This window comes from Leucoraja erinacea, chromosome 18, assembly GCF_028641065.1.
Source record: "Leucoraja erinacea ecotype New England chromosome 18, Leri_hhj_1, whole genome shotgun sequence".
NCBI classification, from domain to species: Eukaryota; Metazoa; Chordata; class Chondrichthyes; order Rajiformes; family Rajidae; genus Leucoraja; species Leucoraja erinaceus.
Window position 1 is genome coordinate 36,499,131 of NC_073394.1, and position 17,174 is coordinate 36,516,304.

At 44.3% G+C, this 17,174-nt stretch overlaps 1 protein-coding gene across 1 annotated transcript in view; it reads left to right on the top strand.

Annotated features, from left to right (window-relative positions):
• Positions 1 to 17,174, top strand: part of LOC129705976 (mucin-6-like) — a 79,376-nt gene that overhangs the window by 38,018 nt on the left and 24,184 nt on the right. The window contains exons 7-10 of the mRNA XM_055649950.1: positions 2,420 to 2,584; positions 7,233 to 7,482; positions 10,425 to 10,477; positions 15,948 to 16,057. Coding sequence (XP_055505925.1) covers positions 2,420 to 2,584; positions 7,233 to 7,482; positions 10,425 to 10,477; positions 15,948 to 16,057 — 578 coding nt within the window. The remainder of the gene's footprint in view (positions 1 to 2,419; positions 2,585 to 7,232; positions 7,483 to 10,424; positions 10,478 to 15,947; positions 16,058 to 17,174) is intronic.

The following is a 17,174-nucleotide window of genomic DNA, read 5'->3' on the forward strand; positions in this document are numbered from 1 at the left end:
TCGCTTCGCCCAACACCTCCGCTCGGTTCTTTTTTTTAATTTTTTTTTTAAATTTCAAAATAGACTTTATTCATTGATAAATATATACAATTCCTGAACCATTCAAACAAACAAATTCATCCGACATTTTCGGAGACTATACAAGTTTTTTCGGTACAATTTTTTTACATTTTTCAAATTTCACCAAACAGTCCCCCACCCGTGCCACTCTGTGGCCCCTGTCCAAGTAATAAATATATACAGTGTTTACAGTGCGAAAATTCAATTTGACATTTTCACTTCCACAAATAATGTCCCCCACCCGTGCCACTCATGTGGCCCCCTGGCGTGGGATACCTTCCCTTAATTTAATTTGAGGGGCGTCTCCACCATACCGTGCCCCCCATGTCCAGCAGCGGAAGGACCCTAGATTGTGGCCCTCCCCCACCGAGCCTTGGCGTTGGCTGCACCAAGCTTCAGCGAGTCCCTTAGCACGTACTCCTGCAGTCTGCAGTGGGCCAGTCGGCAACATTCCCTGACGGACAACTCGCTCTGCTGGGTGGTGAGCAACGCTCGGGCAGACCAAAGAGCGTCTTTGACCGAGTTGATGACCCTCCAGCAGCACTCGATGTCAGTCTCTGAATGTGTCCCTGGGAACAGTCCATAAATCACAGAGTCCTCTGTGACGGAGCTGTTCGGGATAAATCGTTCCAGGGACCCTTGCATACCTCTCCAGACTTGTTTTGCAAACCCACACTCTGCAAAGAGGTGGGCAACCGTCTCCTCTCCACCGCAACCGTCCCGGGGGCAGCGTGAGCTGGTGGTGAGGTTCCGACGGTGCAGGAAGGATCTAACTGAGAGGGCTCCCCTCACCGCCAGCCAAGCCAGGTCTTGGTGCTTGTTGGTGAGTTCTGGCGATGAGGCATTTTGCCAGACAAGCTGGGCAGTCTGCTCTGGGAACCACGCCACCGGATCCATCGAGTCCTTTCCCTGCAGTGCCTGCAGGACATTCCGTGCTGACCACTGCCCGATGGACTTGTGGTCAAAGGTGTTGGTCCGGAAGAAGCTTTCCACAGACGACAGATGGGGCGGCAATGTCCAGCTGACTGGCACATTGCGTGGCATCTGCGCCAGGCCCATCCTTCGCAACACCGGGGACAGGTAGAACCTCAGCAGGTAGTGACACTTAGTGCCCACGTGCCTTGGCTCTACACTCCGCCTGATGCAGCCACATACAAAGGTGGCCATCAGGGTGAGGGCGACGTTGGGCACGCTTTTACCCCCGTTGTCTGCCGACTTGTACATTGTGACCCGTCGCACCCGGTCCATCCTCGACCCCTCCGCTCGGTTCGCAATAACCAACCTGATCTTCCGGTGGCTCAGCACTTCAACTCCCCCTCCCATTCCGAATCCGACCTTACTGTCCTGGGCCTCTTCCAGGGCCAGAGTGAGGCCCATCATAAATTGGAGGAGCAACACTTAATTTTTCGCTTGGGCAGTTTGCACCCCAGCGGTATGAACATCGACTTCTCCAATTTCAGCTGGTCCCTGCTTTCTCCTTCTTTCCCTTTCCCAGCTCTCCCACAGCCTACTGTCTCCGCCTCTTCCTTTCTTCTTCCTGCCCCCCCACCCCCACCCCCACATCAGTCTGAAGAAGGGTCTCCACCCAAAATGGCCTATTTCCTTCGCTCCATAGATGTTGCCTCACCCGCTGAGTTTCTCCAGCACTTTTGTCTACCTTTGTCTCCCATGCATGTCAGGTTATTAAAGATTTACTGCAGCTTGTTTTTCAGTGACACACCTGGAAAGCAGCTAGCATCTACGAAGCTCCCTGCATTAGGAGAAATAAGATCACTTTTAGCATTGAGGAACTACTGTAACGGTTTAAATCGGTCTGAAGATGGATCCAGACCCAAAATGGAGGCTGCGCATTTCCCTCCACAAATACTACCTGACCAGCTGAGTTCAACCAGCACTTTGTGTATCGCAAACAGCTTTTAATCATCTGTCTCGGTACAGTGGTGAAGCAGAAATAAAAACATCTTGTCTGCATATTTCAATCTTGTCAGCATATTCATATCAGAGGTTAATCATTTATTTTCATTAAAACAATAGTTCTGAAGATAGACACAAAATGCTGCAGTAACTCAGCGGAACAGGCAGCATCTCGGTGAAGTTTCGGGTCAGAATCTGAAGAAGGGTCTCGACCCGAAACGTCACCAATTCCTTCTATCCAGAGATGCTGCCTGTCCAGCTGAGTTTACTCCAGCATATCTTCGGTGTAAACCGACACCTGCAGTTCCCTCCTACGCAATGTTCTGAAGAAATAGATTTGTTTTACAAGGCAGATGTGTTTGGTAAATTGTAAATAATTTGATTAATTTAATTTCAAATGTTCCTTCATTAATAACAAGTTGTGACATACTTTGTTTTCTTTCAGGACTATGCGGCAATTTTGACAGACTTTCTCTGAATGACTTCAACAGTAGTATGGGAATCGAGGAGGGGACTGCTGGCAGTTTTGTAGACTCCTGGAGAGTTATCGAACATTGCAAGTGTGCTCATGATAAAGACTGCGACCCCTGCTCACTCAGCCAGTCGAACGGTAGGTCGAAAAATTCAATATGGTGTTGCCATATAACGATTAGTTACAATTGAAAAGTCACCCATGCATCCACTTCTACATGGGCTAGACCATGCCACGTGCTTCATGGTCTTGCTTTCAGTTCAGCAAAACTGTGGAGAAGATCATGTCCAGAATCCAGTGAAGCATTCCAGTGATTCCAGTGACTAATGCAATCAAGGGATATGGGGAGAAAGCAGGAATGGGGTACATATTTAGGATGATCAGCCATGATCATATTGAGTAGGGGTGCTGGCTCGAAGGGCCGAGTGGCCTACTTCTGCAGCTATTTTCTATGTTTCTATGTTTTAAGCAAAATCAGAATGAAACTGCAAAATGCATATTCCTGTATTGGGTCATTTGAGCAAGGCCTGATTCAGAGGTGCCACTGTTGAGGTCAGGGCATTCTTCGGATCCTTCCTCACTAGATGCTGGCTTGAATTAATCCCCACAGTGTGAAGAGGCTTTTCATAAATGAAAACATCGAGTTTTGAAAAACAGATTTTTAGCGCATTATAATTCAGAGAATTCAGACATTTGCTTTGATGGAGCTTGTGCCACCCAGGTCTCCTTTAAACATTCCCCTCTGACCTTAAAGTTATGGCCTCCAGTCTTTGACATTTTCACACTGGGCTTAAGATTCTGACTCTCTACCCTATCTATACAGATAGGAACAGGTTGGGGCAAATGCAGGAAAGAATGCTCAGTATACCAACTTTGTTGGCATGGACAAGGTGGGCTGAAGGGCCTGTTGTTGTGCTGTACTGCCCTACAACCTTGTTAATTAATGAAGTTTACCATTCCAGCATATTTCATGAAACTATATTCAAACATCTCTCGGGGAAAGAATTTCATTGTTATAATCATCCTAAAAAGGTTGAAATTTGAAAGGAAAACAGAAAGCACTAGACATTTTCAGGTGGTCACTCAGCATCTGTGGAGAGAGAAGCAGAGTTAACATTTCATGTCTTAGACCTTTGTGTGCACCAATAAAATAATGTGTTTATATTTCCTTGACAGGTGTATATGCCCTTTCTCACTGCTCCATATTGATGGATAAAGCAGGCATATTTGGAAAGTGTCATTGTATGGTGGATCCTACAGATTATTATGAGGTAAATTCCTGAAGATCAATTCAACTTTTATTTAAAAAGTGCAGGAGTTGGGACATTATGTTGCAGTTGTGCAAGAGGTTGTTGTGACCCCACTTGAAGTGTGTATTGTTTCAGAAGCCCTGGGGTCAAAAATATGTCACTAAGCTTGAGAGAGTGCCCGGGAGACTTACAAAGAAGTTGCCAGGGCTCCAGGGTCTGAGTTATTGGGAGAGGTTGGACAGCTTAAGGGCCTGTCCCACTGTACGAGGTAATTCAAGAGTTCTTCCGAGTTTCCCCTGATTCGAACTCGGAGAATTACGGTAATAGCCGCTTGTAGGTACTCTGGGCTCTCACAAGTTGAAAAATCGTCACGAGCTTACAGCGTTTCCCGAGTACCTGCCGTTAGCATTACGAGCCGCTAAGAGACGTCCCGAGCTCCGACGTACCCACTACGTACATTTTACGTACTTACCACGAGTTTTGATTTTTTTATTTAACTCGGGAGAGGTCTTGAATTACCTCGTACAATGGGACGGGCCCTATAGGACTTTACTCCTTAACCTTTTAGAGATGGATAAAATCATGAAGGGCACAGATAAGGTGAATGTACAAAGTATTTTTCCCAAGAAGGGAAATCCTTGTGGTCTCTCTTTCTCTGTGACTTTAAACAAAATGATATGAATTAGTGAGTGTCCTTCATTTTTCTTGTCATGCTCATCGATCCTCTTCTCTTTCAATGCTGGCTGTGTTTGCCTACAACTATGAAGTGCCTTTCAAATATTGATGCTGCTGGCTGATTCTCCATAAACCCAATGATCTACTTGGTCAGATTACTATTTCTGGGTGGCATAAACAAACATTTGCCCTTGTATTTCTTGTATTGCCATGCACAAATTCTTAAATATCTTCCTGATAAAATATTTTTTCACAATTTATCTTTAAATTTTCTCCAGAGATGTAGGTTTGAAACCTGTAATTACGAAAAAAGCCAGGATTTTATGTGTGCATCCCTCAGTGCATATGTTCGAGCTTGTGCTATAAAAGGCGTATTGTTGAAAGGCTGGAGAGAAGTTGTGGAAGAATGCAGTAAGTATTGCATGTATGAAGTGTGCTGAAATTTCTTAATGAATCTATATAGCGCATTCATTTTTTTGTTCCACATTGGAGTTTAGTCAAGTCAAGTCAATTTTATTTATAGCACATTTAAAAACAACTCTCGTTGACCAAAGTGCTTTACATCAGTGCAGGTACTAACGTGCTACATACAGTGGTACATAGATCTAACAATGCATACATAAATACACACATACAGCGCTCCCTCAGAGGACCTCAAGAAACACTTGTGAGTAGAAATAAGTTTTAAGTCTAGACTTAAAGGAGTTGATGGAGGTGGCAGTTCTGGTGAGAAGGGATGCTGTTCCACAGTCTAGGTGCTGCAACAGCAAAAACGCGGTCGCCCCTGAGCTTAAACCTAGTCAGTAGCCCCAAGTTGGCTGACCTGAGGCACCTGGAGGTAGAATAGTAGGTTAGCAGATTTTGGATATAGGTGGGGGCAAGCCCTTTAAGGGCTTTGTATACATATAGGAGGAGCTTGAAATTGATTCTGAACCGTACTGGGTTTAGTTTAGTTTAGGAATACAGCGAGTCCGCTCCCACCAGCGACCCCCGCGTAGGGACAATTTATACATTTACCAAGCCAATTAACCTACATGTACGTCTTTGGAGTGTGGGAGGAAACTGAAGATCTCGGAGAAAACCCACGCAGGTCACGGGGAGAACGTACAAACTCCATACAGACAGCACCCATAGTCGGGATCGAACCCTGCGCTGTAAGGCAGCAACTCTACGCTGCACCACCGTGCCGCCCTTAAAGTTCCAGCAATCGAACTCCAATTGCTAGGAAATGTCCGTAAGACTCTGATATGGCTTAGCTTTCAGGTTTAGACTGTTTGTTGATGCTGCTAAATTTGGTTGCGTGTTTTGGTATATTGCTTTGGTTGGAATTCTTAAGGTGCAGGCACTTCTGTGATAACGCTATAGTTGTGTTATAAAACTAAAAAAGGTTTAGGTTTATAGTTATTATTGTATTATCATATTATTTAGCCTTCTTTTGCATGCTATCCAAACAGAGCAGATATGCTACACATAAATACAATCAAGTCAAGCTCAAGGACAATTGAGCAAAGTGGAAGATACAGAGTGCAGAATATAATTCTCAACATTGTAGCGCACCAGTTTAATTGAGAAAATTAAATGTTAACAGTGGAGTAGAGGTGAATCGGACCGCTTATGGAAGGACTGTTAAAAAACCAGATAACAGAGGAGAAGAAGCTGTTCCTGAGTCTGGTTGTGTGCACTTTCAAGCCAGCCCACTTTCTGCCAGACAGGAGCTGTGTGAAGTGTAAATGGAGTCAATGGTGGGAATTCTGGAGATAGACACAAAGTGCTGGATTAACTCAATGGGTCAGGCAGCATCTCTGGAGAAAAAGGATGGGTGACGTTTCAATATCCAAGATCTGGTCCTCAGTATATTGTGAACCTCCTTGTTCATCCAAGGCTTCTGATTAGGGAGCACTCAGATAGTTTTGGCGGGAACACACTCCACCGCATATTTCCTTATGAAGGATCTTGATCCGAAACGTCATCTATTCATTTTTATCTGATCCGTTGAGTTACTCCAGCCTTTTGTGTCTTTGGTTTAAACCAGCATCTCCAGTAGTTCCTCCGTACATATTTAATCCTGACCTGTTCTGCAGCTCACAAAATGCCCCTCCTTGTACAATGCCTTCTTAGTTGTAGGGCAGAGTTTCAGAGTTATTTTCCCACGTAATTGTCAAAAATGAAGATCTTTTTCATAGGTATGTGTATTTTTGATACTACAAACTAAAGATACTAATTCTAAGTTAGACAAAAATGCTGGAGAAACTCAGCGGGTGAGGCAGCATTCCTTTGCTACATAGATGCTGCCTCACCTGCTAAGTTTCTCCAGCATTTTTGTCTACCTTCGATTCTCCAGCATCAGCAGTTCCTTCTTAATCCAAGTTTCTAAGTTATATTGTTTGATGGAGTATAATTGCTCACGTGTCAATAGAGGCGATCGTTGATAACTGTGGGACAGTTACATAAACCTTTTTTCTGCACATTTTTTCCCCCAAAACAGATTTTTCTCTTGTCAATTTCCCAAGTAACTTTGAACTGGATCCCGATTGAAATTGCATAATAACCAATCTTTGCCTATGTAATGCAAAGAGTGTTCCCTAATTCATCGATCACGTTACATCCAATAAGCACTACAGAATCCCGTGTTGCAAGAACTATCTGTATTTATTAAAAAGTATTGTCTATGCGAGCAACTACTGCACGTTGCTTGGAGATTTATAATGGCTGCAGAGCAAATGAGCTGGAAAGTGGAAACCCATCTATTTATTTACTTTTATTAACTTGAATGATAGTTGAAATAATGCCAACATTTACCATGTCACAAACGCAGAAAGATTGTGTCTTATCTGAAACTGGGCTTAATGTTTTGCTTCCAGGAGTCACTTGCCACAGTGATCATGTTTTTGATTATGATTGCAAGGCGTGTAACCGCACCTGCTTCTCACTGTCTAATCCAAGCCTTGAATGCACTAATATTGGAGTTCCAGTGGATGGATGCATTTGCCCACCAGGCACCTTCCTCGATGATAACAACATGTGTGTCACTGAATCGAGCTGTCCATGCTTTCTGCCTGATGGAGCTGTGATACCTCCTGGCAAGAGTACTGACATTTTGGATCACATTTGGTGAGTTAAATGATAGCATGAAATTTACTTGTGATGAGACAGGGCTGTGATTTTTTTTTTGAAGATAGACACAAAATGCTGGCATCATCTCTGGAGAGAAGGAATGGGTAACATTTCGGGTCAAAACCCTTCTTCAGACTGAGTCAGGGGAAAGGGAAACAAGGGATATAGACTGTAACGTAGAGAGATATAGAACAAATGAATTAAATATGCAAAAAAGTAAGGATGATAAAGGAAACAGCTCATTGTTAGCTGTTTGATAGGTGAGAACGAGAAGCTGGTGTGACGGGTGAGGGAGGGATGTAGGAGCGAGGGAATGCAAGAGTTACTTGAAGTTAGAGAAATCAACTTCATACCACTGGGTTGTAAGTTGCCCAAGCAAAATATGAGATGCTGTTTCTCCAATTTGCATTGAGCCTCACTCTGTCAGTGGAGAAGACTTAGGTCAGAAAGGTCAGTGTGGGAATGGGAAAGGGAATTAAAGTGTTTGGCAACTGGGAGATCAGGTAGGTCCAGGTGAACTGAGTGAAGGTGTTCAGTGAAACGATCGGCCAGTACTTTACTCAGTTTGTCCCAGCATGAAAATGTCAAATACTAGAGGACATACTGTAGCTGTAAGTTGAGAGGGGAAGAGTTTAAAGGAGATGTGCGGGGGAAGTTTTTCGGAAACAGTGGTGGTGCCAGAGTTAGTGATGGAAGCACATACAATAGTGGTGATTAATAGGCTTTCTAACAGGCAAATTAATATGCAGGAGATGGAAGAGTGCTTAGTTTAAGTAGGCAGCATGATCATCACATACGTCGTGGGCTGAAGGGCCTGTTCCTGTGCTGTGCTATTCTCTGTGTGATGTTCAACATGAAGAATCTCTGGGGAGCTGCAGTATGTTTGACTGGGTTGGAACTGGTAAGGGTAATTATTCAGTCAGTGTATATGCTCCCAGAGCCACAACACATGTTCTCTGGAGCTGCAGGAGCATATCTGCACTGGTGCAAAAAGAAGGGCAGATTGAGATATCAGGAGCTGCACTGGTGATGCAAAGATTGAGAGGAAACCCAGCAAAGTTGTAACGCAGGACTATATGCGCACTTCATGATTAAGCCAGCATCAGCTACAGGGCTAAAGAGTCTGCCAAACAGTGGGTCAGGTATAACTGTAATACTGCCATAACTAGTCACTAAAATGGTCTTCAACAAATTAAAAATCAATGTTTGGTGGAACTTCTAAGGAACTGCCCATCTGCTCCATGAACGCTGAAGACAAGTATTTGCAGCCATCACAAGCGCTGGATAATCGTTCTGGGCTTCTTCCTGAGATCAAACTTCAAACAATGTGGTTCATCCTGTGTGGTGTCAAGAATTGGTCAAGAACAAAGATTGAAGGCCTGTGTTCTAGAATCAAATGCACCTCTAGCAAAGCAGTCCCAGTATTTGGCAGTGTATTAATGGAATTACTGTGGAAACTGCCCAGGTATGTCTGTCACAAAAACCAGGTTGAATCTGGCTAATAGCTGCATAATCCGTCTATATTTGGTCATCAGCAAATTGATTGAAGATGTCTAGCAGTGTCATCATTGCATAAAAGGGTGCCAATCAGCTCTTTGGGCCCATGCCAGCCCCCAGTATCATTCACTCCTTTTTTTCATTTTGCCCTACGACTTATTCAAGTCAAGTCAAGTCAAGCGAGTTTATTGTCATGTGTTCCAGATAGGACAATGAAATTATTGCTTGCTGCAGCACAACAGAATATTGTAAGCCAAAATACAGAACGGTTCAGTTCAATATACACATAAATAAGCAGATCAAGTGGAATAAGCTGTTACAGTTCAGAGTCTGTTTGTTGGCAAGTTTAATAGCCTGATGGCTGTGGGGAAGAAGCTGTTCCTGAACCTGGATGTACCAGATTTCAGGCTCCTGTACCTTCTGCCCGATGGTAGCGGAGAGATGACTCTCACACACGACCATAAACTCCCCTTCCTCAATGGTAGCGACAGTTTACATGAGAAAGGCTCCGTGTCTAACCTTAACATTCAAGGAATTCATTTCGCCAGGTCTCCCCACCATCAACGTTCTGGGGGTTATTATTGACAGAAGCTCATATAGATACCAAGGCTGCAACAGCGGGCCAGATGCAGTGAGTGACTCACCTCCTGACACCCCACATTCTTTCTATCATCTACAACTCAAGGCAGGAGTGTGACGGGGCTTCCTATATTTGCCTGAATGAATGCATTGCCAACAATTCTCAAGAAGCTCAACACCAAGCCAGGCAGCTCTGGAACATTAGATCGAAAGAGATCTGAGAAGATGAAGCTTACTGGACATAGAATTGGGGTGGTAGAAGCATGTTATTCAGACTGGTGTTCCTTATGATTTGGTGCTGGGCTCATTGCTGTTTGTCATCTATACCACTGGTTTGGATGAGAATGTCAAATGAATCGCCACAGAAGGCTGTGGAGGCCAAGTCAAGGCAGAGATAGATACATTCTTGATTGGTACAGGTGTCAAAGGTTATGGGGAGAAGGCAAGAGAACGGAGTTAGGAGGGAGAGATAGATCAGCCATGATTGAATGGCGGAGTAGATGATGGGCCGAATGGCCTAATTCTGCTCCTATCACTTGTGACTTTATGATCTTATGAGCCATTAGCAGAAAGACCTTTGCACCTTATCCACTGGTCCTTGTAACAAAGTACACATCCAGTAAACCACAGCATTTGCTTCGACTCCACAACAGAAACGAAAGAGCAAGCTAGGAGCCAAACAGGATCTTAAGTGGTTTGTAATTAAATGCATTTGGGATTTGGAAAGGGTAAGTTGTTCTTAGCACTATTTCCCTTGATAAATATGTACATATAAAGTTAAAACTAAAGTTGGTTCCAATCGGGAGGGCAACGTTTTTATAACTGCTAAAGATTTACTTCTGTAATCTTATTTCTCATTCCAGCTTTTGTAAGAATGGGAAACTTGATTGTTCTATTCGTTCACTTGTTCCTGAAGGTAAGAAACCTTTCTTAACTTCTTCGATAAAGTAGAAGTAGGCGGATCTTTTTTTCCGCGGTGTGGATGTTTTTTCTGATCAGAATGGCAATGTTATGATGACAGCACGGTTCACCGGATTTACACCTTAGAGTATAGGTGTGTTGTAAACAATTGGTAACATCAGTTTTATGTGCCATGCTGATTGTGTGGACTTTAGGTAAACCACCTAATGCACTGTGTAAAGCACATAGAAACTTAGCTAAAACACCTCCACCCACTCCAGTATGAGCTAGTTATAGACATCTTTTTAATTAGTGACAGGTTTGAGGGGACTGAGCTGGAAGTGTAGAACTGACTAAAGAGTGGTGGTGTTAAGGACCTGTCCCACTGTACAAGGCAATTCAAGAGTTCTCCCGAGTTTTCCCCTGATTCAAACTCGAAGAATGTCCGTAGCGGGTCTGTATGCGCTCGTGGATGTCTCGTAGCGGCTCGTACGAGTAAAAAGTAACCATTTTTTTCATCACGAGTATTTTTTTTACTTGTGGACATTTTTCACAGTGTTGAAAAAACATCACGAGTTTACCGGATTTCCTGAGTACCTACCGTTACTCGTACGAGCCGCTACCAGACATCCACAAACTCCTACGGACCTGCTACGGAACTTCTCCGAGTTCAAATCAGGGGAAAATGCGGGAGAACTCTTGAATTACCTCGTACAGTGGGGCAGGCCCTTTATTCATGTGCTGAAGCCAGCTCTGTTTTGCTATAAAGACAACTTGTTGGAGTAACTCAGCAGATCAGGCAGCATTTCTGAAGCACATGGATAGGTGGCATTCCAGGCTGGTATTCTTCTTCAAACTGATTATAGTTGGGGGAAGAATGCTGAAAGTGGTGGGGATGGGACAAAGCCGGGGTGATAGGTGGATACAGGCGAGGGGGGTTGGATTAGCAGATGGGTGGATAAAGGCCAGAGAGGAAAAGGAAACAAAAAGTAGAATTTGAGAGAAGGGAACACGTCCTTGCTGGAGGCAAGGTGGGAGGCAGTGCAGTACAGATGATAGTGGGAGTCAGTGCGTTTATGGTAGATGTCAGTCAATAGTTTGTCCCCTGTGATGGAGGCAGTGAGATAGAGAAAGGGTAATGACGTGTCAGACAGTCCAAGTGAATTTGAGAGCAGAATGGCAGTTTTAGGTAAAGGTTGCATTGATGCGGAAGACAGCCCTGCTGCAATGTGGTGGAGAGGGAGTTGGGGGATAATGCCAGTGTACCTTTGGATCATGGATTTTTCGATTAACCAACAAAAAGCCAGGCATAGCTATGGAGCATGCGAGTGCTCATTAACTTGATGAAAGTGAGAGTAGTCAAATGGAAAGTTGTTGAGGGTGAAGGAATGTTCTGCCAGGTGGAGGAGAGTGTTAGGAGAGAGAAACTCATCGGGCCTCTGTTCAAGGAAGAAACGGGAATAGTGCCTGAGGATTGGCATACTACGCATGTTGTTCCATTGTTTAAAATGGGTTCTAAGAATAAACCTAGCAATTATAGACCTGTTAGTTTGATGTCAGTGGTGGGCAAATTAATGGAAAGGATACTTAGAGATTATATATATTGCTGCTCCACCATTAATACCCAACAATTGAACCTTCTTAACCAACCTACCATGAGGAACCTTGTCAAAGGCCTTACTGAAGTCCATATATACACAACATCCACTGCTTTACCCTCATCAATTTCCCGAGTGAAATTGATGAGGGTAAAGCATATATATATATATATATACTCGGGAAATTGATGAGGGTAAAGCAGTGGATGTTGTGTATATATGGACTTCAGTAAGGCCTTTGACAAGGTTCCTCATGGTAGGTTGGTTAAGAAGGTTCAATTGTTGGGTATTAATGGTGGAGTAGCAAGATGGATTCAACAGTGGCTGAATGGGAGATGCCAGAGAGTAATGGTGGATGGCTGTTTGTCAGGTTGGAGGCCGGTGACTAGTGGGGTGCCTCAGGGATCTGTGTTGGGTCCACTGTTGTTTGTCATATACATCAATGATCTGGATGATGGTGTGGTAAATTGGATTAGTAAGTATGTAGATGATACTAAGATAGGTGGTGTGGTGAATAATGAAGTAGATTTTCAAAGTCTACAGAGAGATTTAGGCAATTTGGAAGAGTGGGCTGAAAGATGGCAGATGGAGTTTAATGTTGATAAGTGTGAGGTGACACATCTTGGCAGGACAAATCAAAATAGGACGTACATGGTAAATGGTAGCGAATTGAGGAATGCAGTTGAACAGAGGGATCTAGGAATAACTGTGCATAGTTCCCTGAAGGTGGAATCTCATGTCGATAGGGTGGTAAAGAACGCTGTTGGTGTGCTGGCCTTTATAAATCAGAGCATTGAGTATAGAAGTTGGGATGTCATTTTAAAATTGTACAAGGCATTGGTGAGGCCAATTCTGGAGTATGGTGTACAAATTTGGTCGCCTAATTATAGGAAGGATGTCAACAAAATAGAGAGAGTACAGAGGAGATTTACTAAAATGTTGCCTGGGTTTCAGCAACTAAGTTATAGAGAAAGGTTGAACAAGTTAGGTCTTTATTCTTTGGAGCGCAGAAGGTTAAGGGGAGACTTGATAGAGGTCTTTAAAATGATGAGAGGGATAGACAGAGTTGACGCGGATAAGCTTTTCCCATTGAGAGTAGGGAAGATTCAAACAAGAGGACATGACTTGAGAATTAAGGAACAGAAGCTTAGGGGAAATACGAGGGGGAACATCTTTACTCAGAGAGTGGTAGCTGTGTGGAATGAGCTTCCAATGGAAGTGGTGGAGGCAGGTTCGATTTTATCGTTTAAAAATAAATTGGATAGGTATATGGATGCGAAAGGAATGGAGGGTTATGGTCTGAGTGCAGGTAGATGAGACTAGGTGAAAATAAGTGTTCGGCACGGAAATGAAAGGCCGAGATGGCCTGTTTCTGTGCTGTAATTGTTATATGGTTATATGAATGGAAATGTAAAATGATCAGATATCCATGGTAAAGATGGTCAATGGGGACTTAGGAATTGAAAACTTTTGAAGTGTTGAAGAGAGTGTGAGTGTCTAGGATGTAGGTCGGAAGGGACTGGACAAGGGCGGAAAAGATAGAATCCAGCTATTTGGAGATAAGTTTGGTGGGGCTGTAGCAGGCAGAAACAATGTGGCTGCAAGACAGCCCTGGCAGTGGCTTTTGAGATGAAAATAGAAGCAGGCAGTATAGAGTCAGGGAATTAGACGGCTGGAGGCTGTGGAAAGGCGATTGCCAGAGGTGATGAGATCAGTAAATGCCCCTGTCCCACTTAGGAAACTTGAACGGAAACCTCTGGAGACTTTGCGCCCCACCTAAGGTTTCCGTGCGGTTCCTGGAGGTTGCAGGTAGTGGAAGCAGGTAGGGAGACTGACAAAAACCTCCGGGAACCTCCGCGAACCGCACGGAAACCATGGGTGGGGCGCAAATTCTCCAGAGGTTTCCGTTTAGGTTTCCTAAGTGGGACAAGGGCATAAGACTGTCTGGTAAATGGTGGCCTGGTGTTCATCAATGAGGTCATGGTGAAGGAATAGATATGAGGAGGTGTCAGAGAGCTGGCCTTCACATGGTAGACCATATCCATGTTCCCATGCTGTATGACTATGTAACTGCCAGTGGGAATCTATCTGCAATGAGTCTGACCGTAGTTTTTGGTTAGCACTGGGGATTCTTCCTGCTGCTCATGTTCAGCAAAGTTCAAATAGTGCTTCAGCTGATAAGTCTGACTCCCGATAAGCAGTGTGTAGGCAGGAACTGCAGATGTGTAGGAAAGAACTGCAGATGATGGTTTAAATCGAAGGTGGACACAAAATGCTGGAGTAAATCAGCGGGTCAGGCGGCATCTCTGGAGAGAAGGAATGGGTGACATTTCGGGTCGAGACCCTTTTTCAGACTGATGTCAGGGGAGGGGGCGGGACAAAGATAGAATGTAGTCGGAGACAGTAAGACTAGTGGGAGAACTGGGAAGGGGGAGCGGATAGAGAGGGAAAGCAAGGGCTATCTGAAGTTAGAGAAGTCAATGTTCATACCACAGCGGTATAAACTACCCAAGCAAAATATGAGGTACTGTTCCTCCAATTTGCGCTGGGCCTCACTCTGACAATGGAGGAGGCCCGGGACAGAAAGGTCAGGTTGGGAATGGGAGGGGGAGTTGAAGTTCTGAGCCACCGGGAGATCCAATAGGTTAAGACAGACTGAGCAGAGGTGTTCAGCGAAACGATCCTCGAGCCTGTGCTTGGTCTCACCGATATAGAGAAGTTGACATCTGGAACAGCGGATACAGTAGATGAGGTTGGAGGAGGTGCAAGTGAACCTGTTTGGGGTCCTTGGATGGAGTCGAGAGGGGAGGTAAAGGGACAGGTGTTGCATCTCCTGCGGTTACTGGGGAAAGTACCTGGGGAAGGGGTGGTTTGGGTGGGAAGGGAAAATCCCTGGTAAAAAAAAATCCTCATTGTTTAGGAAACTGGGGTTCCCCTCTTCCATTATAGACGATGCTCTCACTAGTGTCTCCTCGCTATCCCACAGCTTTGTTCTTGCTCCCCATCCCCCTTTTTGTAACAAGAACAGCGTCCCCCTTGTCCTCACCTTCCACCCCATCAGCCATCGCATACAGCATATATAATCCTCCAACATTTTCGCCACCTCCAACGGGATCCCACTACTGGCCACATCTTCCCATTTCCACCCCTTTCTGCTTTCCGCTGAGACCCTTCCCTCCAAAACTCCCTGGTCAACTCGTCCCTTCACCCCCCCCCCCAAACCACCCCTGTGCAACACCTGTCCCTTTACCTCTCCCCTCGACTCCATCCAAGGACCCAAACAGTCTTTCCAGGTGAGGCAGAGATTCACTTGCACCTCCTCCATCCTCATCTACTGTATCCGCTGTTCCAGGTATCAAATTCTCTATACCGGCGAGACCAAGCGTAGGCTCGGCGATCATTTCACTGAACACCTCCGCTCAGTCCGTTTTGACCTACCTGATCTCCCGGTGGCTCAGCACCTCAACTCCCCCTCTCATTCCCAATCTGACCTTTCTGTCCTGGGCCTCCTGCATTGTCAGAGTGAGGCCCAGCGCTAATTGGAGTAACATCACCTTATATTTCACTTGGGTAGTTTACACCCCAGTGGTATGAACATTGACGTCTCTAACTTCAGATAGCACTTGCTTTCTCTCTCTATCCCCTCCACCTTCCCAGTTCTCCCACTAGTCTTACTGTCTCCTACTACATTCTATCTTTTTCCCGCCCCCTCCCCGACATCTGAAGAAAGATCTCGGCCCGAAACGTCACATTCCTTCTCTCCAGAGATGCTGCCTGACCCGCTGAGTTACTCCAGCATTTTGTGTCTATCCCCTCCCATTTAATTGAATTTGCTGCAAGAATTATTTGATGTATGTTTAAGTAATAAAGAGTTATTCTTTTTTTTAGTCTGGTGTGACCCTCCTAAAATTTACTTTGATTGTGCACATGCGAAGAAGTTTGAATATCGAGCAGCTTTTGCACCGACGTGTCAGATGCATGCTACAGAAACACCTTTTGTGAGTACTAAAACAGCTCAGAACTACAAATCTTAATCTGAGAAATATACAAAATGTTCCATTGATTTTTTGCTTCATATTTTACACGCAGGTAATGCCAATAATTTCCAGAGCAGTACTTTTACAGCTCTTTAGTGATGCACAAACTTATCCTTGATCGGACTTTGCTGGCTTTACCTTGCACTAAATGTTACCCCCTTATCATGTATCTATGCACTGTAAATGGCTCGATTGTAATCACCTATTGTCTTTCTGCTGACTTGCTAGCACACAACAAAAGTTTTTCACTGTTCCTCGGTACACGTGACAATAAACTAAACTAACTAACTGAATGATAAAAATGATGAAGCTGCATTGTAGACCAATAAACTAGTAAAAGACAAAAATGCAGGTGTCTCTGACCCTGATTTTGTGGTGGTCCATTCCTGAGATCAAAGTCCTGGTCTGGCCCATTCCAATTCTTCAGTTCCAACAAGACTATTTTAGCTGTGGAAGTATGCACCACCTGCTCACTTGCCCATGTCCATATTCCTCCTCAAACACAGCTGAAACTGCTATCCAAGTTTGTGGATGCAATTGTACATCGGGGAAAGGGTAACCCATCCTGCCTGTTAGGAAGGAGTGTCATGGGTTCATTAGCAATGTATAAGCTTTGGATGTTTTGATGTAATTTGGATCAAGGTCCATTTAAAAAAAAATGGTGGCAGCTCTGTCCTGTGCTAATTCACCAGTAAAACAGAAATCATCCCAGAACCAATGAACCTGTGTATAAGTCGGGAGATGAGCTGATCATAAAATCTGTTTGGATGATTTTTGAGTTTACAGTTTCTGGTGTTTTTATCTTTGCGATCCCTTTTGTACTTGTGTATGGCTTGACAGCACTCATATCGAGTATGATTTGACTGGATAGCTAAGTTTTTTACTGTTTCTTGGTACACATGACAGTAATGTATCAATACCAAAATCAATTCTTCCTCAAACCTTTTTGTCTTAAATACTCACGGTCACTTTCATCAACTGGGTGACGTTTTGGGTCAGACCACTTCTTCAGACTGAAATGTCATCCATTCTTTCTCCCCAGAGATGCCGCCTGTCCTGCTCAGTTACTCCAGCACCT